The sequence below is a fragment of the Pristis pectinata genome, chromosome 5, assembly GCF_009764475.1.
Source record: "Pristis pectinata isolate sPriPec2 chromosome 5, sPriPec2.1.pri, whole genome shotgun sequence".
In the NCBI taxonomy this organism is placed as follows: Eukaryota; Metazoa; Chordata; class Chondrichthyes; order Rhinopristiformes; family Pristidae; genus Pristis; species Pristis pectinata.
The window spans coordinates 7,201,999-7,226,065 of NC_067409.1; the positions used below are offsets into that span (position 1 = coordinate 7,201,999).

Here is a 24,067-nt window from a genome sequence, read left to right on the forward strand (position 1 = left end):
CATGTTCAGGCAGAAGAGATTTAGTTTAATTTGGTATCAGATATGGTGGGCTGTTCTTATGCTGCACTGTTCTCTGTTCTTTGTTCTAATGCTGTGGTTTATAAGTTTCCCAGGTCCGATATCTCCTTGAAAGAAACCTTTCTTCCCCATCGACATTCCTTTCTGTTAACTCAAAGCACACCACGGAGCAAAGGTTAAGGCCACACACTGTTGGCTTGAACACCTTTTATTGTCCCCCTTTTATTGCTTGCGATTGCAACAGCAGTACTTTAGATTCTCACACTCCTGCGTCGGAGGGAGGGGTGTGACTAGGAGGTTGGGGGGGGTGGTGTGCTGGGGTGGGGTGGGGGGCGGGTGTGAGGCACGGGTAGTGTAGGGGATGCCAGGCAGCGACGGAAGGGGGTGGAACCTACCGCACCAGTGTGCAATCTTTGGGCAGACAGGGCAGCTCAGCCCTCTTCCAGACATCATGAAGACGCTCAGCTGGTACAATCCCTGGCTCGCCCTCTCTCTTGCGGCAACAGTGAGTACCCTTGGGCACCAGGAGACTCCCTCGCCTCCCTACCACTTCCCCCTTCCCCCCACCAACCCACTCCCTTCTTTCTAAGGTGGGTCGAGGGAAATGTTGACCTGGGACTTACGTTGTGACAGGAAGCAAAGATCTTAGTAAATAAACTGGTGGAGGTTATCGGCACGAGATTTCTCTGTCTGTCTAAACTCTTCAGCCAACCCAGGATAAAGGGCAGTGGTGCCAAGACGGGAACCCAAGAGTGTCAATGACTTAAAGTGTGAAAATCTGAGGGTGTAGTTCAGTAATTTTCAGCTTCAGCTCTTCACCTGAGCTACTTCTCTTGTGTGGCTTCCTCTGCATTCTTAAGGAAACCACACTTGAAAGTGTTCTGGCTTGATCGGTGCTGTGATGGATTGGGTTTATCGCTAACCACTGGAACTCTCCATGTGGAAAATAAAAAGTCTTTTTGCCCCAGGACAGGTGTGGGGAGCAGATACTTGTGCCTTGTGTCAAGGGGTATTTTAGTCCCTCATCCGCTTAGAAACAGCGCAGAAGCAGGCTATTCAGCCCAACTGGTCCATGCTGACCAAAGTGCCTCGCGAACTAGTCCCATTTGCCTGCATTTGGCCCTTTACCCTCTACAAACCTTTCCTATCCGTGTACCTGTCTAAATGCCTTTTAACCATTGTTCCCACGTCTACCACTACCTCATACACCCACCATCCTCTGTGTGAAAATCTTGCCCCTCAGGTCCCCTTTAAATCTTTCTCCTTCTAGTTTTAGACTCCCCTACCCTGTGACCATTCACCCTATTGATGCCCCTCGTGATCTTATAAACCTCTATAAGGTCACCCCTCAGCCTCCTATGATCCAGGGAAAGTCCCAACCTGTCCAGTCTCTCCTTACAACTCAAGCCCTCCAGTCCCGGCAACATCCTCATGAATCTTTTCTTTACCTTTTCCACTCTAACAATATCCTTCCAGCTGGGGAATTTCAGGGCTCCGATGACTTTATTTCCAACAACAACAAGGTCCTGCATTGCATGGCGCCTTAAACATCGGTAAAATGGCCCAAAGCCCTTCAGGGTGGGATACAAGTGTGGGTCAAGTATGGAAGACATCCGGACAGGAGAACGCAGGTTAAGTGAGAGAGGCAGGTTTAATTCAGAACAGAGACGCGGAGAAATTTCTTTAGTCAGAGAGTGGTGAATCTGTGGAATTTGTTGCCGCGGGCGGCTGTGGAGGCAAAGTCATTGGGTGCATTTAAGGCAGAGATTGATAGGGCATCAAGGCGGGGGAGTGGTGCTAAATGGGAGAATGGATCAGCTCATGATAGAATGGCGGAGCAGACTCGATGGGCCGAATGGCCGACTTCTGCTCCTTTGTCTTATGGTCTTATGGTCTTAATGCAGCATTTTTAAAGAAGAGAGACAGGTGAAGAGGGGGTTCTGGCTGGGGGCAATGATTGGTAAAATTTCTGAATGGACGATTTTGAGGGTAGTTCGAACTGTTCTCCTTCAAGGAGGTGTTACTCAACAGTGACACACAGAATGCTGGAGGAACTCAGCAGGTCCTGACGTCGACTGTTTATTTCCCTCCACGGATGCCGCCTGACCTGCTGAGTTCCTCCAGCACTTTGTGTGTGTTGCTCCAGATCCCAGCATCTGCAGAATCTCTTGTGTCTCTGTTACCGAGCAGCCCGGCAGAGTGGGTTCCAAATCAGAGAGGCTTTTGTTGGGAGTAGAGTCACAGAGTGAAACAGCACAGAAACAGGCCCTTCGGCCCAACTGGTCCATCCTGACCACGATGCCCATTTAAGCCAGTCCCATTTGCCCGCATATCCTACTAAATTGGTATTGTTTTATTATGCAGTGAAAACCCTTCCTGTCCAAGTGTCTTTTAGATGTTGTTAATGTACCTGCCTCAACCACTTCCTCTGGCAGCTCGTTCCATATACGGACCACCCTCTGGGTGACAAAGTTGCCCCTCAGGTTCCTATTAAATCTCTCCCCTCTCTCCTTAAACCTGTGCCCTCTAGTTCTTGATTCCCCAACCCTGGGAAAAACTAGAGGGCACCCTATCTATGCCCCTCATGATTTTATCCACCTCTATAAAAGATCACCCTTCATTCTCTTACGCTCCAATGAATGAAGTCCTAACCTGTTCAACTTAATAGGAGAGTAACATAGGGAACCAAATAAGGAGCAGAGACCAGGGGGAACGGAGGTTGAAGGTGAAGGGGATGGAACCGGAAAGTTTGTGTAGGCATGGAGCTGTGCTCAGGATTGGGAAGGGAGGGGAGCGAGGCGGGGAGGTGCAGGGACTGATCCCCAGAGTTGAGGAGCCGTCTGAAAGCACCATCGGCAGTGGGGTGTGAGGGGGGTGGAGGGGTGAGGGGTGGCAGGGAGCTCCCTGAGAATGCATGCTTGCATCATGTCTTTGCCATGGGGAAATGTTTCTCACTGTCTCCCCTGTCTCTGCCTCTCGTAATTTTGTATCCCTAGGGCATATGTCATAGAACAGTGCAGCGCAGGAACAGGCCCTTCGGCCCACGATGTTGTGCCGAACACAACGCCAAATTAAACTAAATCTCTTTGGAATTGAATTTAGGAGCCGAGAAGTATTGTGGCAGCTATATAGGACCCTGGTCAGACCCCACTTGGAGTACTGTGCTCAGTTCTGGTCGCCTCACTACAGGAAGGATGTGGAAGCCATAGAGGAGATTTACAAGGATGTTGCCTGGAATGCGGAGCATGCCTTATGAAAGAAGGTTGAGGGAACTCGGCCTTTTCTCCTTGGAGCGACGGAGGATGAGGGGGGACCTGATAGAGGTGTATAAGATGATGAGAGGCATTGATCAGGTAGATAGTCAGAGGCTTTTCCCCAGGGCTGAAATGGTGGCCACAAGAGGATATAGGTTTAAGGTGCAGGGGAGTAGGTATAGAGGAGATGTCAGGGGTAAGTTTTTCACTCAGAGAGTGGTGAGTGCGGGGAATGGGCTGCTGGCAACGGTTGTGGAGGCGGATACGATAGGGTCTTTTAAGAGACTTTTGGATAGGTAGATGGAGCTTAGAAAAATAGAGGGCTATGGGTAAGCCTAGTAATTTCTAACGTAGGGACATGTTCGGCACAGCTTTGTGGGCCGAAGGGCCTGAATTGTGCTGTAGTTTTTCTATGTTCTATGTTCTTCTGCCTGCACATACCCCTCCATTCTCCGCACGTCCATGTGACTGTCTAAGAGCCTCCTAAATGCCCCTATTGTATCTGCCTCCCCCACCATCCCTGGCAGCACATTCCAGACAGCCACCAGTCTCTGTGTAAAAAAAAACTTGCCCCACACATCCCCTTTAAAATGCCCCCTTCCCACCTTAAATGCATACCCTCTTGTATTAGACAGTTAGACCCTGGGAAAAAGATACCGGCTGTCTATCCTATCGATGCCTCTCATAATCTTATCAACTTCTATCAGGTCTCCCCTCAGCCTCCGCTGCTCCAGAGAAAACAACCCAAGTCTGTCCAACCTCCAGCAACTAAAATAGCACATGCTATGCTCTCCAACTAATATAACGCATGCCCTCTAATCCAGGCAGCGTCCTGGTGAACTTCCTCTGCACCTTCTCCAAAGCCTCCACATCCTTCCTGTAACGGGGTGACCAGAATTGTGTGCAGCTTCAGATGAGACACTGAACCCTGACTCTAACTGTGCCTCAGGTGAATGCAGAAGTCTACGGACAGAGAGCTGGTAAATGGGATTAGTATAGAGATGGGCAGAAGGGCCTCTTTCTGTGAAGTATGACTCTGTGACAGTCTTGGAGCTGATAGTATCAATGATCTGATCATTAATACATTTCTTCTTATGGGATCTTTCTCTGCACAGCCCTGCTGCCATGTCCTGTGTTAGACCATGACTCCACTTTAGAAGAGCTACAAAGTGCAATGGGATGGCTTGAGATTTTGAAAGGTGCTATGCAAATGCAGGTCTATCTTTGGTATTGGTATTGGTTTATTATTGTCACGTGTACTGAGATACAGTGAAAAGCTTTTGTCTGTGTGCCATCCAGACAGATCATTCCACACATAAGTACATCAAGGTCATAAAAAGGATAACAGAATGCAGAATATAGTGTAGCAGTTACAGAGAAAGTGCAGTGCAGGTAGGCAAATAAAGTGTAAGGGCCACGACGAGGTCGATTGGGAGGTTAAGAGTCCATCTTTTAGCGTACGAGAGGTCCATCTGAGAGACTGATAACAGTGGAGTAGAAGCTGTCCTTGAGCCTGGTGGTACATATTCTCCATCTTTTCCATCTTCTGCTCAATGGGAGAGGGGAGAAGAGAGAACGTCTGGGGTGGGAGGAGACCTCGATTGAGTTGGCTGCTTTCCCCGAGGCGGCGGGAAGTGTAGACGGAGTCCATGGAGGGGAGGCTGGTTTGCGTGATGGACTGGGCTGTGTCCACAACTCTCCGCAATTTCTTGACGTCTTGGGCAGGGCAGTCGCCAAACCGAGCTGTGACGCACCCAGATCGGATGCTTTCAATGGTGCATCGATAAAAATCGGTGGAAGTCAACAGGGACCTGCCAAATTTCCTTAGCCTTCTGAGGAAGTAGAGACACTGGTGCACTTTCTTGGCTGTGGTGTCCAAATGGCTGGTCCAGGACATGTTGTTGGTGATTCTTCTGGTCCCTTGAGTTTCTTCTCGTAACCTTGTCTCTTAAGTGTGATTGACAGGAAGGTAGGCATGTGCAAAATCAGAGAGAGACCACCACGCGGCAAACTCCAGTGAGTTTACACTGTGATGCTCCATCCCATCCGCAGATCAAGGGAAGGGGGAGAGGAGAAGGAGGAGGATGATGGGGATGGGCAGGAGGGGAGGAGGGATGAGGATGAGGCGGCGAAGATGAAGATGGGAAGGGTGGGAGGGGTGGAGGAGGAGGAGGTGGGAAGCAGAGGAAGAGGGGAGAGAGGAATTGGGGGGGTCAAGGAAGGCGGAAGGGGATGAGGAGGAGGTGAGGGGGCGAGGGCGAGGAAAGTGGAGGGAAAGAAGGGGGCTAGCCTGAGGTGGTGGGAGGCAGAGCGAGAAGCGGGGGATGAGGAGAGAAAAAAATGAGGGCAGAGGAGGACAAGGAGAAGGAAATGTGGGAGGAGGAGAAGCAGGGGGCAAGAGTCAGAGAGCACGGAAGCAGGCCCTTCGGCCCAACCTGTCCATGCCGACCAAGATTCCCATCTAAGCTAGTCCCATTTGACTCACGTCCCTCTGAACCTTTCCTATCCGTGTGCCCGTCCAAGTGTCTTTTAAATGCTGTTAATGTACCTGCCTCAACCACTTCCTCTGGCAGCTCGTTCTATGTACAGACCACCCTCTGGGTGAAAAAGCTGCCCCTCATGTCCCTATTAAATCTCTCCCCTCTCACCTTAAACCAATGCCCTCTAGTCTTGATTCCCCAACCCTGGGAAAAGACTGTGTGCATTCACCCTCTCTATGCCCCTCATGATGTTATACACCTCTATAAGGTCGCCCCTCAGTCTCCTACGCTCCAAGGAATAAAGTCCCAGCCCGTCCGACCTCTCCCTATAACTCAGGCCCTCGAGTCCCGGCAAAAGGAGTGAACAGAGTGGATGAAGAGGGAGGACGATGCATGGGAGGAGAGGGGAAGAAGGTAGAAGGGAGTTGGAGGGGCAGATGGGGGTATGTGTGGGGGGGGGGGGGGGAGGACAGGGGAAGGAGGAGGCGACAAAGGGGAGTTGAGGAGGAGCAGAGGATGACGAAGAGAGAGGGAGCGGGGGGAGAGGCGGTGGAAGGGAGAGGAGGCGGGAAGGGGCGGTAGGGAGGTACCAGGAGAATGAGGAGGAGGGGACAAAGGAGGTGAAGGAGGGACAAGGAGCGGGATGGACGAGGAGGGAGGCTGGAGGGGAGCAGGATACAGGGGAGGAGAAGGAAGCAGGGTGACGGAGGGGAGGCGGAGGTGGTGGAGCAGGAGGAGGGGCTGGAGGAAGGATGATGGAGAGGAGACATGAGGGAAGGGAGGTAGAGCAGAGGGAGAGGGAGGGAATGGGAGGAGAAGGTGTGTAAGCAGGACGGGGTAAGGAGGGATAGACAGAGGAAGGATGGTAGGAAGTGCGGTGAAAGGTGGAGGGAGGAAGAGGGGATGGATCGAGGAGGGGTGGAAGTAGGAGGGGTGGAATGTGGGGGAGGAGGAGGGGAAGGAGGGATGGAAGGGGAGGAGGGGATTGGAGGAGGGGGAGGAAAAAGGGTGTGGAAGGAGGAGGCTGAGATGAGGAGGAGGAGGTGGAGATGAGGAGGAGGGGAGGAGGAGGAGGAGGTTGAGATGAGAAGGTTGAGATGAGGAGGAGGGGGTTGAGGAGGAGGAGGGGGTTGAGGAGGAGGAGGGGGTTGAGGAGGAGGAGGGGGTTGAGGAGGAGGAGGGGGTGGAGGAGGAGGAGGGGGTTGAGGGGGTAGGAGGAAGGGGTGGAGATGAGGAGGAGGGGGGTGGGTAGAGCAGGGAGGAGGGGGTGGAGGAGAGGAGGAGGGGGAGGGGAGGGGGAGGAGGGAGCGGAGATGAGGAGGAGGGGGTGGGTAGAGCGGGGAGGAGGGGATGGAGATGAGGGGGGGTGGGTAGAGTGGGGAGCAGAGTGGGAGGAGAGGAGGGGGAGGGGGAGGAGGATGGGGTGGAGATGAGGAGGAGGGGAGTGGGTGGAGGTTGAGATGAAGAGGAGGGGGTTGAGGAGGAGGAGGGGTGGAGATGAGGAGGAGGGGGGTGAGGAGGAGGAGGGGTGGAGATGAGGAGGAGGGGAGTGGGTGGAGGGGGTGGAGATGAGGAGGAGGGGGTGGAGATGAGGAGGGGTGGGTAGAGTGGGGAGGAGGGGGTGGAGATGAGGAGGAGGGGAGTGGGTAGGAGGAGGGCGTGGAGATGAGGAGGAGGGCGTGGAGATGAGGAGGAGGGAGGGTGGGTAGAGTGGGGAGGAGGGGGTGGAGATGAGGAGGAGGGGGTGGAGATGAGGAGGAGGGGGGGGTGGGTAGAGTGGGGAGGAGGGGGGGAGATGAGGAGGAGGGGGTGGAGATGAGGAGGAGGGAGGGTGGGTAGAGCAGGGAGGAGGGGGTGGAGGAGAGGAGGAGGGGGAGGGGAGGGGGAGGAGGGGGCGGAGATGAGGAGGAGGGGGTGGGTAGAGCGAGGAGGAGGGGATGGAGATGAGGGGGGGTGGGTAGAGTGGGGAGCAGAGTGGGAAGAGAGGAGGGGGAGGGGGAGGAGGATGGGGTGGAGATGAGGAGGAGGGGAGGAGGAGGAGGTTGAGATGAAGAGGAGGCGGTTGAGGAGGAGGAGGCGGTGGAGATGAGGAGGAGGGGGTGGAGATGAGGAGGAGGGGGTGGAGATGAGGAGGAGGGGGTGGAGATGAGGAGGAGGGGTGGAGATGAGGAGGAGGTGGGAGGAGGGGGTGGGAGGAGGAGGAGGAGGTGGAGATGAGGAGGAGGAGGTGGAGATGAGGAGGAGGAGGTGGAGATGAGGAGGAGGGGTGGAGATGAGGAGGAGGGGTGGAGATGAGGAGGAGGGGTGGAGATGAGGAGGAGGGGTGGAGATGAGGAGGAGGGGAGTGGGTGGAGGGGGTAGAGATGAGGAGGAGGGGAGTGGGTGGAGGGGGTAGGAGGAGGGGGTGGAGATGAGGAGGAGGGGGTGGAGATGAGGAGGAGGGGGTGGAGATGAGGAGGAGGGGAGGAGGAGGAGGTTGAGATGAAGAGGAGGGGGTTGAGGAGGAGGAGGGGTGGAGATGAGGAGGAGGGAGGGTGGGTAGAGTGGGGAGGAGGGGGTGGAGATGAGGAGGAGGGGGTGGAGATGAGGAGGAGGGAGGGTGGGTAGAGCAGGGAGGAGGGGGTGGAGGAGAGGAGGAGGGGGAGGGGAGGGGGAGGAGGGGGCGGAGATGAGGAGGAGGGGGTGGGTAGAGCGGGGAGGAGGGGATGGAGATGAGGGGGGGTGGGTAGAGTGGGGAGCAGAGTGGGAAGAGAGGAGGGGAGGGGGAGGAGGATGGGGTGGAGATGAGGAGGAGGGGAGGAGGAGGAGGAGGGGGTGGAGATGAGGAGGAGGGGGTGGAGATGAGGAGGAGGGGGTGGAGATGAGGAGGAGGGGGGGTGGGTATGGTGGGGAGGAGGGGGGGAGATGAGGAGGAGGGGGTGGAGATGAGGAGGAGGGGGTGGAGATGAGGAGGAGGGAGGGTGGGTAGAGCAGGGAGGAGGGGGTGGAGGAGAGGAGGAGGGGGAGGGGAGGGGGAGGAGGGGGCGGAGATGAGGAGGAGGGGGTGGGTAGAGCTGGGAGGAGGGGATGGAGATGAGGGGGGTGGGTAGAGTGGGGAGCAGAGTGGGAAGAGAGGAGGGGGAGGGGGAGGAGGATGGGGTGGAGATGAGGAGGAGGGGAGGAGGAGGCGGTTGAGGAGGAGGAGGGGTGGAGATGGGGAGGAGGGGGGTGAGGAGGAGGAGGGGGTGGAGATGAGGAGGAGGGGGTGGAGATGAGGAGGAGGGGGTGGAGATGAGGAGGAGGGGGTGGAGATGAGGAGGAGGGGGTGGAGATGAGGAGGAGGGGGTGGAGATGAGGAGGGGGGGTGGAGATGAGGAGGGGGGTGGAGATGAGGAGGGGGGGTGGAGATGAGGAGGAGGGGGTGGAGATGAGGAGGAGGGGAGGGGGTGGAGATGAGGAGGAGGGGGTGGAGATGAGGAGGAGGGGGTGGAGATGAGGAGGAGGGGGTGGAGATGAGGAGGAGGGGGTGGAGATGAGGGGGTTGAGGAGGAGGGAGGGTGGGTAGAGTGGGGAGGAGGGGGGTGGAGATGAGGAGGAGGGGGTGGAGATGAGGAGGAGGGGGTGGAGATGAGGAGGAGGGGGTGGAGATGAGGAGGAGGGGGGGAGATGAGGAGGAGGGGGTGGAGATGAGGAGGAGGGGGTGGAGATGAGGAGGAGGGGGTGGAGATGAGGAGGAGGGAGGGTGGGTAGAGCAGGGAGGAGGGGGTGGAGGAGAGGAGGAGGGGGAGGGGAGGGGGAGGAGGAGGCGGAGATGAGGAGGAGGGGGTGGGTAGAGCGGGGAGGAGGGGATGGAGATGAGGGGGGTGGGTAGAGTGGGGAGCAGAGTGGGAAGAGAGGAGGGGGAGGGGGAGGAGGATGGGGTGGAGATGAGGAGGAGGGGAGGAGGAGGAGGTTGAGATGAAGAGGAGGCGGTTGAGGAGGAGGAGGGGTGGAGATGGGGAGGAGGGGGGTGAGGAGGAGGAGGGGTGGAGATGAGGAGGAGGGGGGTGAGATGAGGAGGAGGGGGTGGAGATGAGGAGGAGGGGGTGGAGATGAGGAGGAGGGGGTGGAGATGAGGAGGAGGGGGTGGAGATGAGGAGGAGGGGGGTGGAGATGAGGAGGGGGGGGTGGAGATGAGGAGGGGGGGGTGGAGATGAGGAGGGGGGGGGTGGAGGAGTGAGGAGGAGGAGGGGGTGGAGATGAGGAGGGGGGGGGTGGAGATGAGGAGGGGGGGGTGGAGATGAGGAGGAGGGGGGGTGGAGATGAGGAGGAGGGGGTGGAGATGAGGAGGGGGGTGGAGATGAGGAGGGGGGGTGGAGATGAGGAGGGGGGTGGAGATGAGGAGGAGGGGGTGGAGATGAGGAGGAGGGGGTGGAGATGAGGAGGGGGGGTGGAGATGAGGAGGGGGGGTGGAGATGAGGGGGGGGGGGGGAGATGAGGAGGGGGGGTGGAGATGAGGAGGGGGGGTGGAGATGTGGAGGGGGGGTGGAGATGAGGAGGGGGGGTGGAGATGAGGAGGGGGGGTGGAGATGAGGAGGGGGGGTGGAGATGAGGAGGGGGGGTGGAGATGAGGAGGGGGGGTGGAGATGAGGAGGAGGGGTGGAGATGAGGAGGGGGGGGTGGAGATGAGGAGGGGGGGTGGAGATGAGGAGGGGGGGTGGAGATGAGGAGGGGGGGTGGAGATGAGGAGGGGGGGTGGAGATGAGGAGGAGGGGGTGGAGATGAGGAGGAGGGGGTGGAGAGAGGAGGAGGGGGTGGAGATGAGGAGGATGGGGGGGGGAGTATGAGGAGGAGGGGGTGGAGATGAGGAGGAGGGGTGGATGAGGAGGAGGGGGTGAGGAGGAGGAGGGGTGGAGATGAGGAGGAGGGGGTGGAGATGAGGAGGAGGGGGTGGAGATGAGGAGGAGGGGGTGGAGATGAGGAGGAGGGGGTGGAGATGAGGAGGAGGGGAGGAGGAGGAGGTTGAGATGAGGAGGAGGGGGTGGAGATGAGGAGGAGGGGGTGGAGATGAGGAGGGGGGAGGGGTGGTTAGAGTGAGGAGGAGGGGGTGAGGAGGAGGAGGGGGTGGAGATGAGGAGGAGGGGGTGGAGATGAGGAGGAGGGGTGGAGATGAGGAGGAGGGGGTGGAGATGAGGAGGAGGGGGTGGAGATGAGGAGGAGGGGGTGGAGATGAGGAGGAGGGGGTGGAGATGAGGAGGAGGGGGTGGAGATGAGGAGGAGGGGGTTGGAGATGAGGAGGAGGGGGTTGGAGATGAGGAGGAGGGGGTTGGAGATGAGGAGGGGGGTGGAGATGAGGAGGAGGGGAGGGGGTGGAGATGAGGAGGAGGGGAGGGGGTGGAGATGAGGAGGAGGGGAGGGGGTGGAGATGAGGAGGAGGGGGTGGAGATGAGGAGGAGGGGGTGGAGATGAGGAGGAGGGGTGGAGATGAGGAGGAGGGGGGGTGGGTAGAGTGGGGAGGAGGGGGGGAGATGAGGAGGAGGGGGTGGAGATGAGGAGGAGGGGGTGTAGATGAGGAGGAGGGGGTGGAGATGAGGAGGAGGGAGGGTGGGTAGAGCAGGGAGGAGGGGGTGGAGGAGAGGAGGAGGGGGAGGGAGGGGGAGGATGGGGGCGGAGATGAGGAGGAGGGGGTGGGTAGCGCGGGGAGGAGGGATGGAGATGAGGGGGGTGGGTAGAGTGGGGAGCCAGAGTGGGAAGAAGGAGGGGGAGGGGGAGGAGGATGGGGTGGAGATGAGGAGGAGGGGGAGGAGGAGGCAGGTTGAGATGAAGAGGGAGGCGGTTGAGGAGGAGGGGGTGGAGATGAGGAGGAGGGGGGTGAGGAGGAGGAGGGGTGGAGATGAGGAGGAGGGGGTGGAGATGAGGAGGAGGGGGTGGAGATGAGGAGGAGGGGAGTGGAGATGAGGAGGAGGGGAGTGGGTGGAGGGGGTAGGAGGAGGGGGTGGAGATGAGGAGGAGGGGGTGGAGATGAGGAGGAGGGGGTGGAGATGAGGAGGAGGGGAGTGGGTGGAGGGGGTAGGAGGAGGGGGTGGAGATGAGGAGGAGGGGGTGGAGATGAGGAGGAGGGAGGGTGGGTAGAGTGGGGAGGAGGGGGTGGAGATGAGGAGGAGGGGGTGGAGATGAGGAGGAGGGGGTGGAGATGAGGAGGAGGGAGGGTGGGTAGAGTGGGGAGGAGGGGGTGGAGATGAGGAGGAGGGGGTGGAGATGAGGAGGAGGGAGGGTGGGTAGAGTGGGGAGGAGGGGGTGGAGATGAGGAGGAGGGGGTGGAGATGAGGAGGAGGGGGTGGAGATGAGGAGGAGGGGAGCCCACAGAGGATCAGCAGTGAATTCCAGAGCAGGGGGTTGACCACCAGGAACCAGCCACCACTGGGAACATTCACCTGTAACCAAAGCCAGACTGGCTGGAAGCAGAGGGCAGGGCTGGAAGCAGACACAAGGCTCGATGCTGGAACCACTGCTGATCACAATTTATTTCAATGATTTAGATAGTTTTGCAGGTGACTGTAATGTTCACTGATGTTAGATGTAAACCCGTGACTGGATGGTTGCACTCAATCTTCTGTCAGATGTAAATCCTGGACTGGATCACTCCACTTGTTTCCTTGTGATGTTTTAAGAGTTATTGCAGCCTATTAAATTCCTTTGAGGTGGAATTGTTGTTGTAATGTAACAAAGGTGGGGGTCAGTTGGAGCACAGTAAGCTCCCATAGACAGCAATCTTATAATGGCTGTACAATTCACTGAAGTGACTGTGGATGGGCTAGAACATAGGATCATAGTCACACAGCATGGACACAGACCCTTCGGCCCAACTGGTCCATGCCCACCAAGATACCCATCTAAGCTAGTCCCATTTTCCAGCACTTAGTCCATATCCCTCTAAACCTTTCCTATTCATGTACCTGTCCAAGTGTCTTTTAAATGCTGTTAATGTACCTGCCTCAAGCACTTCCTCTGACAGCTCATATACTGACCACCCTCTGGGTGAAAAAGTTGCCCCTCAGGTTCTTATTAAATCTCTCCCCTCTCACCTTCAACCTATGACAATGAGTTCTTGATTCCCCAACCCGGGGAAAAAGACTGGGCACATTCACCCTATCTATGCCCCTCATGATTTTACACATCTCTATAAGTTCCAACATCCCAACTTCTATATTCAGTGCCCTGATTGATGAAGGCCAGCATGCTAAAAGCCTTCTTCACCACCCTGTCTACCAGTGATGCCACTTTCAGGGAACCATCTACTTGTACTCCTAGGTGCCTCTGTTCTACAACACTCTCCAAGGCCCTACCGTTCACTGTGAAAGTCCTACCCTCATTTGTCTTCCCCAAATGTGACACCTCGCACTTATCTGAATTAAACTCCATTTGCCATTCCTCAGCCCACTTACCCAGTTGATTGAGATCCCTCTATAAATCGTGATAACCATCTTGACTGACAACAGCACCACCTATTTTAGTGTCAGCGGCAAACTTATTAACCGTGCCTTGTTCATTCTCATCCAAGTCATTGGGCCTAGCATTGAACCCTGGGCAACACCACTAGTCACGGGCCTCCAGTCTGATAAACAACCACCATCACCCTCTGCTTCTACCATCAAGCCCATTCCGTGTCCAGTTAGCCAGCCCTCCCTGGATCCCATGTCATCTAAGATAAGATGAGGGTTAGGGTTAAGGTTAGGGTTAGGTTGTGAGGGTTAGGGTTAGGGTTAGACTAATAAGTATCTTTATTAGTCACATGTACATCAAAGCACACAGTGAAATGCATCTTTTGCGTAGAGTGTTCTGGGGGCAGCCCGCAAGTGTCACCACGCTTCCAGCACCAACATAGCACGCCCACAACTTCCTAACCCGTACGTCTTTGGAAAGTGGAGCACCTGGAGGAAACCCACGCAGACACACTGGGAGAACACACAAACTCCTTACGGACAGCGGCCGGAATTGAACCCCGGTCGTTGGCGCTGTAATAGTGTTACGCTAACCGCTACATTGCTGTGCCTGCCCCACGAAATAGCAGAGGGTGGTTTCGATCCACCGACCTCTGGGTTATGGGCCCAGCAACTCTCCCACTGTGCCATTGCATTCTACCACTCAACTAACTTTCCATAGCAGCCTAGCATGTGGAACCTTATCAAAGGCCTTACTGATGTCCATATAGACCACATCTACTGCCCTGCCCTCATCGACCTTCTTGGTATCTTCGAAAAATTCAATCAACTTCATGAGACATGACATCTCACGCACAAAACCGTGCTGACTATCCCTAATCAACCGCTGTCTTTCCAAATGCTTATATATCTTATCCCTCAGAATCCCCTCTCATAGCTTATTTGCCGCATATATTGGGGGCAACATTGTTGGGTGCAGTGAAGGTTAGATCAGATTAGATTAGATTAGTTTATCATCATTTACACCAGGGTACAATGAAATTCCTTGTTTGTCTGAAACTCACAGAGTAAACAGTATAGATGGTAATGGGCAGTTGTAACAATATAGACGGCACGGACCAGTTGGGCCGAAGGGCCTGTTTCTGTGCTGTATGACTCTATAACTGATAATAAATACAACCAGACTGTGGTGCAGTCTGAAGTAGAGCAAGAAATGGTCACAGGAGGTCCCGGGTACTTTTCAAACCAGCGCCGGGCAGCCACTTGCATCCACCTGAGGTGGCCGAGTATGGCATTCCTACAACACTGCCATGGAGTGCCTGCCTGTGCTATTGTGTGCTGATGTCTGGAGTAGGATTTGAACTCGCAACTGACAGTGACTGGAGATTAGAACATAGAACATACAACATTACAGCACAGTACAGGCCCTTCAGCCCACGATGTTGTGCCGACATTTTATCCTGCTCTAAGATCTATCTAACCCTTCCCTCCCACATATCCATTTCTCTATCATTCATGTGTCTATCTAAGAGTCTCTTAAATGTCCCTAATGTTACTGCTTCCACCGCCTCTGCTGGCAGTGCATTATACCTTCCCCCTTATACCTTCCTCCAATCACCTTAAAATCATGTCCCTTCATGTTAGCCATTTTCGCCCTGGGAAAAAGTCTCTGACTGTCCACTCGATCGATGCCTCTTATCATCTTGTACACCTCTATCAAGTCACCTCTCATCTTCCTTCTCTCCAAAGAGAAAAGCCCTAGCTTGCTCAACCTATCCTCATAAGACATGCTCTCCAATTCAGGCAGCATCCTGGTAAATCTCCTCTGCACCCTCTCTAAAGCTTCATTTTTAATGAGGCAAAGTCACTGCACCCCCCGCCTCCTTTTCTGTTATGTGTTGGAATCCCCACAATCAGAGTCACCTTCCCTGGAAAGTTATCTGGTACCCTCACCAGGTATTGGTATTGTATTGGTTTATTATTGTCACTTGTACTGAGGTACAGTGAAAAACTTGTCTTGCATACCTATCGTACAGGTCAATTCATTACACAGTGCAGTTACATTGAGTTAGTACAGAATGCATTGAGGTAGTACAGGTAAAAACAATAACAGTACAGAGTAAAGTGTCACAGCTACAGAGAAAGTGCAGTGCAATAAGGTGCAAGGTCACAACAAGGTAGATCGTGAGGTCATAGTCCATCTCAACGTATAAGGGAACTGTTCAATAGTCTTATCACAGTGGGGTAGAAGCTGTCCTTGAGCCTGGTGGTACGTGCCCTCAGGCTCCTGTATCTTCTACCTGATGGAAGAGGAGAGAAGAGAGAATGACCCGGGTGGGTGGGGTCTTTGATTATGCTGGCTGCTACACCAAGACAGTGAGAGGTAAAGAAAGAGTCCAAGGAGGGGAGGCTGGTGTCCGTGATGCACTGGGCTGTGTCCACAACTCTCTGCAGTTTCTTGCGGTCCCGGGCAGAGCAGTTGCCGTACCAAGCCGTGATGCATCCAGATAGGATGCTTTCTGTGGTGCATCAATAAAAGTTGGTGAGTGTCAAAGGGGACAAACTGAATTTCTTTAGCCTCCTGAGGAAGTAGAGGCGCTGGTGAGCTTTCTTGGCCGTGACATCTACGTGATTTGACCAGGACAGGCTGTTGGTGATGTTCACTCCCAGGAACTTGAAGTTCTCAAACCTCTTGACCTCAGCACCGTTGGTGTCGACAGGTGCATGTACACCGCCCCCTTTCCTGAAGTCAATGGTCACTAAGCTCTCTATCTCCTTCCTGTACTCCGACTCATCGCTGTTTGAGATACGGCCTACAACGGTGGTATCATCTGCAAAGTTGTAGATGGAGTTAGAGCAGAATCTGGCCACACTGTCATGGGTGTATAGGGAGTAGAGTAGAGGGATGAGGACGCAGCCTTGTGGGGCACCAGTGTTAAGAATAATCGTGCGGGAGGTATTGCTGCCTATCCTCACTGACTGCGGTCTGTTAGTTAGGTTTAAACTTGAGCACTCAAACGATCTGCGTGCTGTGAATAATCGCTTCACCTTGTCCAGGTAACAGCCAAGCTCCATCCGGAATGTGACGTTGCGTTGGAGATAATCAGAGAGAAGGAGGAATGCCTGCAAAGGATGAGAGAGATTCGAAACACGTCAGTCTCAGGTAGGCAGTCCCTGCTGTTCTGTCCCCATCAGTGGTTCATTGCTGAAGGTGACATACACACAGAGATCTACACTGCGCCTCCCCAAACTCCCGGCCAAGCTGGGGTCTGTTGCTTCTGCGATGAACTGTATCAAGGGTGGGGGCAGACATTTCGCACCATTCTCTGGGGGGAAGGAACCTTTCGCGTTCCCTCGGGATTGAGAATGACTTGCTGCCACTCCCGATTCTGTGGGCTCTGAGGTGGCTGATGAGGCTGCTGTGGGAACCACTATGAGTCCGTTGACCTTCAGCCCGAGTCCCTGCTGACTATGGTGCCCGCCCAGCCAGTCCCAATTTCCTGCATCCGGCCCATAACCCCCGCCCCTCTATGTACCTATCATAGTGCTTCTCAAACAACCACTATTGTACCTGCCTCAACCACTTCCTCTGGCAGCTCGTTCCATATACTCACCACCCTCTGTGTGGAGACAAACACAGATGGGGTGATGGAAGGGGCAGGTGAGTGGGTCATCTGTGAGGTGGAGATCTTCTTTAGCTGTCAACACAGGACCGCCCTGTGCTCCCAATGCACGGCCCCAAGGTCCTTAATACTCTCCCCAACTGCTGCTCCTCCACTTTGAACAGTCGTGGGCCAGAGGTTCCCAAGAGCCAGTGAGGATATTGCACATCACGGAAGCTTTGAACACCTCCCTGAATCTTTTTCCTTGCCCAAGGCTGCAAGAAACTGCAGAGAGTTGTGGACACAGCCCAGTCCATCACACAAACCAGCCTCCCCTCCGTCTACGTTTCCTGCTGCCTCAGTAAAAGCAGCCAGCATAATCAGGCACCCCTTCCACTCTAGTCATTCTCACTTCTCCACCTTCCCATTGGGAAGAAGGTACAAAATCCTGACAGCATGTACCACCAGGCTCAAGGAGAGCTTCTATCCTGCTGTTATCAGACTCTCATTTGCTGGAGCTGAAATCTTGCACGTTATTTGTCTACCTGCACCGCACTTTCTCTGTAACTGTAACACTATATTCTGCATTCTGTTTTGTTTGTATTACCTCAATGTTCTTATGTATGGAATGATCTCTCTGGTGGCACACAGACAAACGCTTTTCACTGTATCTCGGTACATATGGCAGTAATAAACCAATTGTCTGCCTGGTAATCTCCCCCCTTGATGGAGACTCTGCTTTGGGAGTCCTGTGTTGATTATGTATATAATGGGGCCTGCTCAATGGATCCAACTGAAAGTAACTAGCACCTCAGTACTGGGGATGTTGGTCTGGGAGAGGACACTGATGTTGGTCTGCTGATCCTTCCAGAGACTTTGAGGATTTTGAGGGGATGGTTTTGGTGGGATTTCTCCAGTGCCTTGAGATGCCTGCTGTAGGGAGTCGAGGTTTCAAAAACATATTGGTTTATTATTGTCACGTGTATCGAGATACAATAGCGCAGTTACGGTAGTGTAGCGGTTAGCATAACGCTATTACAGCGCCAGCGACCCGGGTTCAATTCCGGCCGCTGTCTGTAAGGAGTTTGTACATTTTCCCCGTGTCTGCGTGGGTTTCCTCCGGGTGCTCCGGTTTCCTCCCACATTCCAAAGACGTACAGGTTAGGAAGTTGTGGGCATGCTATGTTGGCGCCGGAAGCGTGGCGACACTTGTAGGCTGCCCCCAGAACACTCCAGGTAAAAGATGCATTTCACTGTGTGTTTCGATGTACATGTGACTAATAAAGAAATCTTATCTTATAAAAACTTCTGTCTATAAGGTATGACAGGGATGAGGAAAAAGTTTTGTTTTATACAGAGGTTCTCTGGCCTCACTCCCTGGATAGGCACTTTGAGGTAAATACTTTGCAGAGTGACAAGGAAGTTCAAGTTTAAATTCATGCTCAAGGTCAAGTTTATTGTCTCTCTCACACACACACACACACACACACACACACACACACACACACACACACACACACACACACACACACACACACACACACAGGCAGAGGATAAATGCCATGAAAATTTGCACTTTGTAGCAGCAACACCATACATGTAAAAATTGTGTTTATTACTGTTTTTCTTGTGAATGCTGCTTATCTGATGCTCTGTGCCTGTGATGCTGCTGCAAGTAAGTTTTTCATTGCGCCTGTGCACACATGGACTTGTGCAGATGACAATAAACTCAACTTTGACGTTACAAACATGATAAATGTTCATATATTATACATAAATGACAAGACAAAATAAACATAACGACACTAGTGCAAGTTAAAGAAATACATTCTGAGGTAGTGTTAGTGAGGTAGACTTTGAGTTGAGTACAGCTGCCAGTGATAAACTCAGTGTGGCTCACTTCACTCACTCTGCCCTCTCTTTCACTTCCGTTACAGGTTGCAGGATGATCTGGGAACACGGACTGTGCTGGCCCAGTGCTGAATATGGGGAGACCGTCAATGTGTCCTGTCCATCGGTTTTCCTGCAGTTCAGTCCAGTTTTAGGTAAGAACTGTATATTGGGCAAAGGATATATTTGTCAGTGACACTGGACTAATCAGAAATGACCTTCTGGTGTTGCCCGACCCACAGTACCCTGGGAATGCCGAGGTCGAGAAGGGATCCAGGAGGTTTTCAAAATGGTTCTCTGGTCTATGGACACTTTGAGTGATTGGTTCCTTGGTCTGTTTGGCAGGGGTGTTCAGGAGAAACTGTACCAGTAAAGGTTGGTCAGATGCACTGCCGTCAGGCTTAACTTCCTGTATAATGACTGAGGCAACACACAACGAAGAGGTAAGTGCCTTTTCTCGGAGAGGTTCACCTTCCACTTGGGCATATCCCTGGAATCACAGAGTGAACAACATTCTTCCCCTTGCTGGTACATCTTGTGAGGTGGTGGAGGCTTCTGCAAGGCTAGGCTTCTCTATTGGTATTGGTTTATTATTGTCACTTGTACCGAGGTACAGTGAAAAACTTGTCTTGCATACCGATCATACAGATCAATTCATTACACAGTGCATTGAGGTAGTACAGGGTAAAAACAATAACAGAATACAGAGTAAGGTGTCACAGCTACAGGGAAGTGCAGTGCAGGTAGACAATAAGGTGCAAGGTCATAACAAGGTAGATTGTGAGGTCAAGGATCCGTGTCATCACTGTGGGATAGAAGCCGTCCATGAGCTTGGCGGTATGTGCCCTCAGGCTCCTGTATTTTCTGCCTGATGGGAGAAGAGAGAAGAGAGAATGACCCGGGTGGGTGGGGTCTTTGATTATGTTGATTACTTCACCAAGACAGCGAGAGGTGTAGACAGAGCCCAAGGAAGGGAGGCTGGTTTCCGTGATGTGCTGGGCTGTGTCCACAACTCTCTGCAGTTTCTTGCGGTCCTGGGCAGAGCAGTTGCTGTACCAAGCTGTGATGCAACCAGATAGGATGCTTTCTGTGGTGCAATGATAAAAATTGGTGAGTGTCAAAGGGGACATGCCAAATTTCTTTAGCCTCCTGAGGAAGTAGAGGCACTGGTGAGCTTTCTTGGCCGTGGCGTCTACGTGTTTGGACCAGGACAGGCTCTTGGTGATGTTCACTGCTAGGAACTTGAAGCTCTCAACCCTCTTGACCTCAGCACCATTGTTGCTCCAGACATACCCAGCTATGATATCGCAGCAGACTTCCCACCTTCGTCTCCAAGGATCTGTCCATCGTTTCCTTGTTCCTTGTTTAAATGCAGTCCCTTTTTGTAACATCCCCCTTTAAACCTCATTCAACCTTTGCTGTCATTATCCCTTAGCATCAAGTTATGCTCATTGATTATTATTCTCGCCCAATGGGAACTCACACTGAGTTTACAAACCTCCATCACAGAGTCATGGTCATAGAGCAATACAGCATGGATACAGGCCCTTTGGCCCAACCAGTCCATGCTGACAACATTGTTCAACCAGCTACTCCCAGTTTCCTGTGTTTGTCCCATATCCCTCTAACCCCTGTGTACCTATCCAAGTGCTTCTTAAATGACACTATTGTACCTTCCTCAACCACTTCCTCTGGCAGCTCGTTCCATATACTCACCACCCTCTGTGTGAAAGAGTTGTCCCTCAGGTCCCTTTTAGATCTTTCTCCTCTCATCCCAAACCTATGCCCTTTAGTTTTGGACTCCCTACTCTGGGGAAAAGATAAGATAAAGATAAGATTTCTTTATTAGTCACATGTACATCGAAACACACAGTGAAATACATCTTTTGTGTAGAGTGTTCTGGGGGCAGCTCGCAAGTGTCGCCACACTTCCGGCGCCAACATAGCACGCCCACAACTTCCTAACCCGTACGTCTTTGGAATGCGGGAGGAAACCAGAGCACCCGGAGGAAACCCACGCAGACACGGGGAGAACGTACAAACTCCTTACAGACAGCGGCCGGAATTGAACCCAGGTCGCTGGCGCTGTAATAGCGTTACGCTAACCGCTACACTACTGTTACCATCCACCTTATCGATGCTTCTCATAATTTTAAACATTTCTATAAGGTCGCTCTTTATTCTCCTACGTTCCAAGGAATAAAGACCTGTCAAGCTACTCCGTGTCCTGCTACCCCTGAATGTTTGAACTCCCTCTAATCTTCAGGAACCTCCCTTTACCAGTCCTGCATCATCACTGAGTCTGAACCCTGTAGCTCCCTCAGAAGGACTGCAGAGGTTCAAGGAGGCAGCTCACCACAACCTAACCATGGATAATTAGGAGTCCAAGTATCAGAGGGTCAAACAGCACAGGAACAGGCCCCTTGGCCCAGTGACCATCAAATATGCATCTATACTAACCCCATCTACAACCACTTAGTCCATAGACTTATATACCCTGGTGATTCAAGTGCTTGTCCAGATACTCCTTGAATGTCATGAGAGTCTCTGCCTCCACCACCCCCTCAGGCAGTGTGTTCCAGATTCCAACCCCCCTCTGGATGAAAAAAATTCTTCCTCAGGTCCCCACCAAACCTCACCTTAACACTATGCTCCCTGGTTTTAATTGCCTCTGTTATGGGGCAAAGCTTCCCACTATTCACCCCATTGAGAATTACACAAAATACTCCTGTTTTTATAAAGCTTGGACCTCAGAATCAGAATCGGACTCAGATTTATTATCACTGACTTAAATGATGTGAAATTTGCCATTTTGAGGCAGCAATACTGCGCAGACATAAAGCTGCTATCTATCTATCTATCTATCTATCTATCTATCTATCTATCTATCTATCTATCTATCTATCTATCTATCTATCTATCTATCTATCTATCTATCTATCTATCTATCTATCTATCTATCACAAAAATAAATAAATAAATGCAAAAAGAAGGAATAACGAGGTAGTGTTCATGGGTTCATGGACCGTTCAGAAATCTGATGGCGGAGGGGAAGAAGCTGCTCCTGAATCATTGAGTGTGGGTCTTCAGGCACCTGTACCTCCTCCCCGATGGTAGTAACGAGAAGAGGGCATGTCCCAGATGGTAATGGTATTGGTTTATTATTGTCACTTGTACTGAGGTACAGTGAAAAACTTGTCTTGCATACCATTCGTACAGATCAATTCATTTCACAGTGCACTGTGGTAGTACAGGATAAAAACAATAACAGAATACAGAGTAAAGTGTCACAGCTACAGGGAAGTGCATTGCAGGTAGATAATAAGGTGCAAGGTCGTAACAAAGAAGATTGTGAGGTCAAGACTCCATCTCATCGTATAAGGGAACCATTCAATAGTCTTATCACTGTGGGATAGAAGCTGTCCTTGAGCCTGGTGGTACGTGCCCTCAGGCTCCTGTATCTTCTACCCGATGGGAGAGGGGAGAAGAGAGAATGACCCGGGTGGGTGGGGTCTTTATGCTGGCTGCTTCACCAAGGCAGCCAGAGGTATAGACAGAGTCCATGGATGGGAGGTCGGTTTCCGTGACGTGCTGGGCTGTGTCCACAACTCTCTGCAGTTTCTTGCGGTCCTGGGCAGAGCAGTTGCCATACCAAGCTGTGATGCATCCAGAGAGGATGCTTTCTATGTTGCATCGATAAAAGTTGGTGAGTGTGAAAGGGGCATGCCAAATTTCTTTAGCGTCCTGAGGAAGTAGATGCGCTGGTGAGCTTTCTTGGACGTGCCTTCTACATGGTTGGACCAGGACAGGCTATTGGTGATGTTCACTCCTATGTCCTGGATGGTGAGGGTCCTTAGTGATGGATGCCATTATCTTGAGACACTGCCTCTTGAAGATGTCCTACATGGTGAGGAGGGTTGTGCCAGTGATGAAGCCTCTTGCGATCCTGTGCATTGTAGCCTCCATACCAGGTGGTGATACAACCAGTCAGAATGGTCTACACTATACACCTGTAGAAACTTGCAAGAGTCTTTGTGGTGACATACCAAGTCTCCTCAAACTCCTAATGAAGTAGAGCCGCTGGCGTGCCTTCTCCATGATTGCATCAATGTGTTGGGCCCAGAATAGGTCCTCCAAGCATGCCCTACCATCTTAAACGGTTGCGTATGAAGCCCCAACAGTTCTCTCTGAACTCACACGCACTCACCTTTAAAGTTGTTCCATTTGGTTTATAAATCTGTGCGTAGCCCCAGGCTGTAAAGAGAGCTGTAAGGACAAACTTAGGTGGTTCTGTCCGGAAAGTTGGAGGCTGAGGGGAGACCTGATGGAAGTTTTTAAAATGACGAGAGGCACAGATAGGGTAGACAGACAGAGTCTTTCTCCCGGGGTGGAAATGTCAAATATTAAAGAGCATAGGTTTAAGTTGAGAGGGGGAAAGTTTAAAGGGGATGTGCGGGGCAAATTTTTTTACGCAGAGTGGTGGGTGCCTGGAACAGGTTGGCAGGGGTGGTGGTGGAAGCAGATACGATAGTGGCATTGAGGAAACATAGAACATAGAACAGGACAGCACAGTACGGGCCCTTCAGCCCACGATGTTGTGCTGACCTATATAAACCTTATCCACATTCAATCTATCCCCCTCTCTACTTCACCTCCCATAATCTATTTTTCTTTCATCATGTGCCTAAGAGTCTCTTAAATGTCCCTATTGTATCAGCCTCTACAACCACCCTCGGCAGTGCATTCCAGGCACCCACCACTCTCCGTGTAAAAAACCTACCTCTGACATCTCCCCTGAATTCTTCTCCATGCACCTTAAAGGGGTGACATCTAGTATCGGCCATTACCGCCCTGGGGAAAAGGTGCTGGTTGTCCACTCTGGCTACGCCTCTCATAATCTTATACACCTCTATCAAGTCGACTCTCATCCTGCATCGCTCCAAAGGGAAAAGCCCTAGCTCGCTCAACCTATCCTCATAAGACATACTCTCCAACCCAGGCAGCATCCTTGTAAATCTCCCCTGCACCCTCTCTAAAGCTTCCACATCCTTCCTATAATGAGGTGACCAGAAATGAACACAATATTCCAAGTGTGGTCTAACCAGAGTTTTATAGAGCTGCAACATTACCTCTCGGCTCTTGAACTCAATCCCCCGGCTAATGAAGGCCAGCACACCATACGCCTTCTTAACTACCCTATCAACTTGCGTGGCAACTTTGAGGGATCTATGTACTTAAACCCCAAGATTTCTCTGTTCCTCCACACTGCTAAGAATCTTGCCATTAACCATGTACTCTGCCTTCAAGTTCATTCTTCCAAAGTGTATCACTTCACACTTCTCTGGACAGAACTCCCAACTTCTCCGCCCAGCTCTGCATCCTGTCTATATCCTGTTGCAACCTATGACAACATTCTGCACTAT

The 24,067-nt window shown here is 52.6% G+C and overlaps 1 protein-coding gene across 1 annotated transcript in view; it reads left to right on the forward strand.

Moving 5' to 3' along the window:
* Positions 1-379: 379 nt before the first annotated feature.
* LOC127570495 (growth hormone-releasing hormone receptor-like) overlaps positions 380-24,067 on the forward strand; it is a 66,011-nt gene continuing 42,323 nt past the window's right edge. The window contains exons 1-4 of the mRNA XM_052016128.1: positions 380-523; positions 16,210-16,315; positions 18,692-18,799; positions 18,990-19,087. Of these exons, the coding sequence (XP_051872088.1) occupies positions 380-523; positions 16,210-16,315; positions 18,692-18,799; positions 18,990-19,087 (456 nt within the window). The remainder of the gene's footprint in view (positions 524-16,209; positions 16,316-18,691; positions 18,800-18,989; positions 19,088-24,067) is intronic.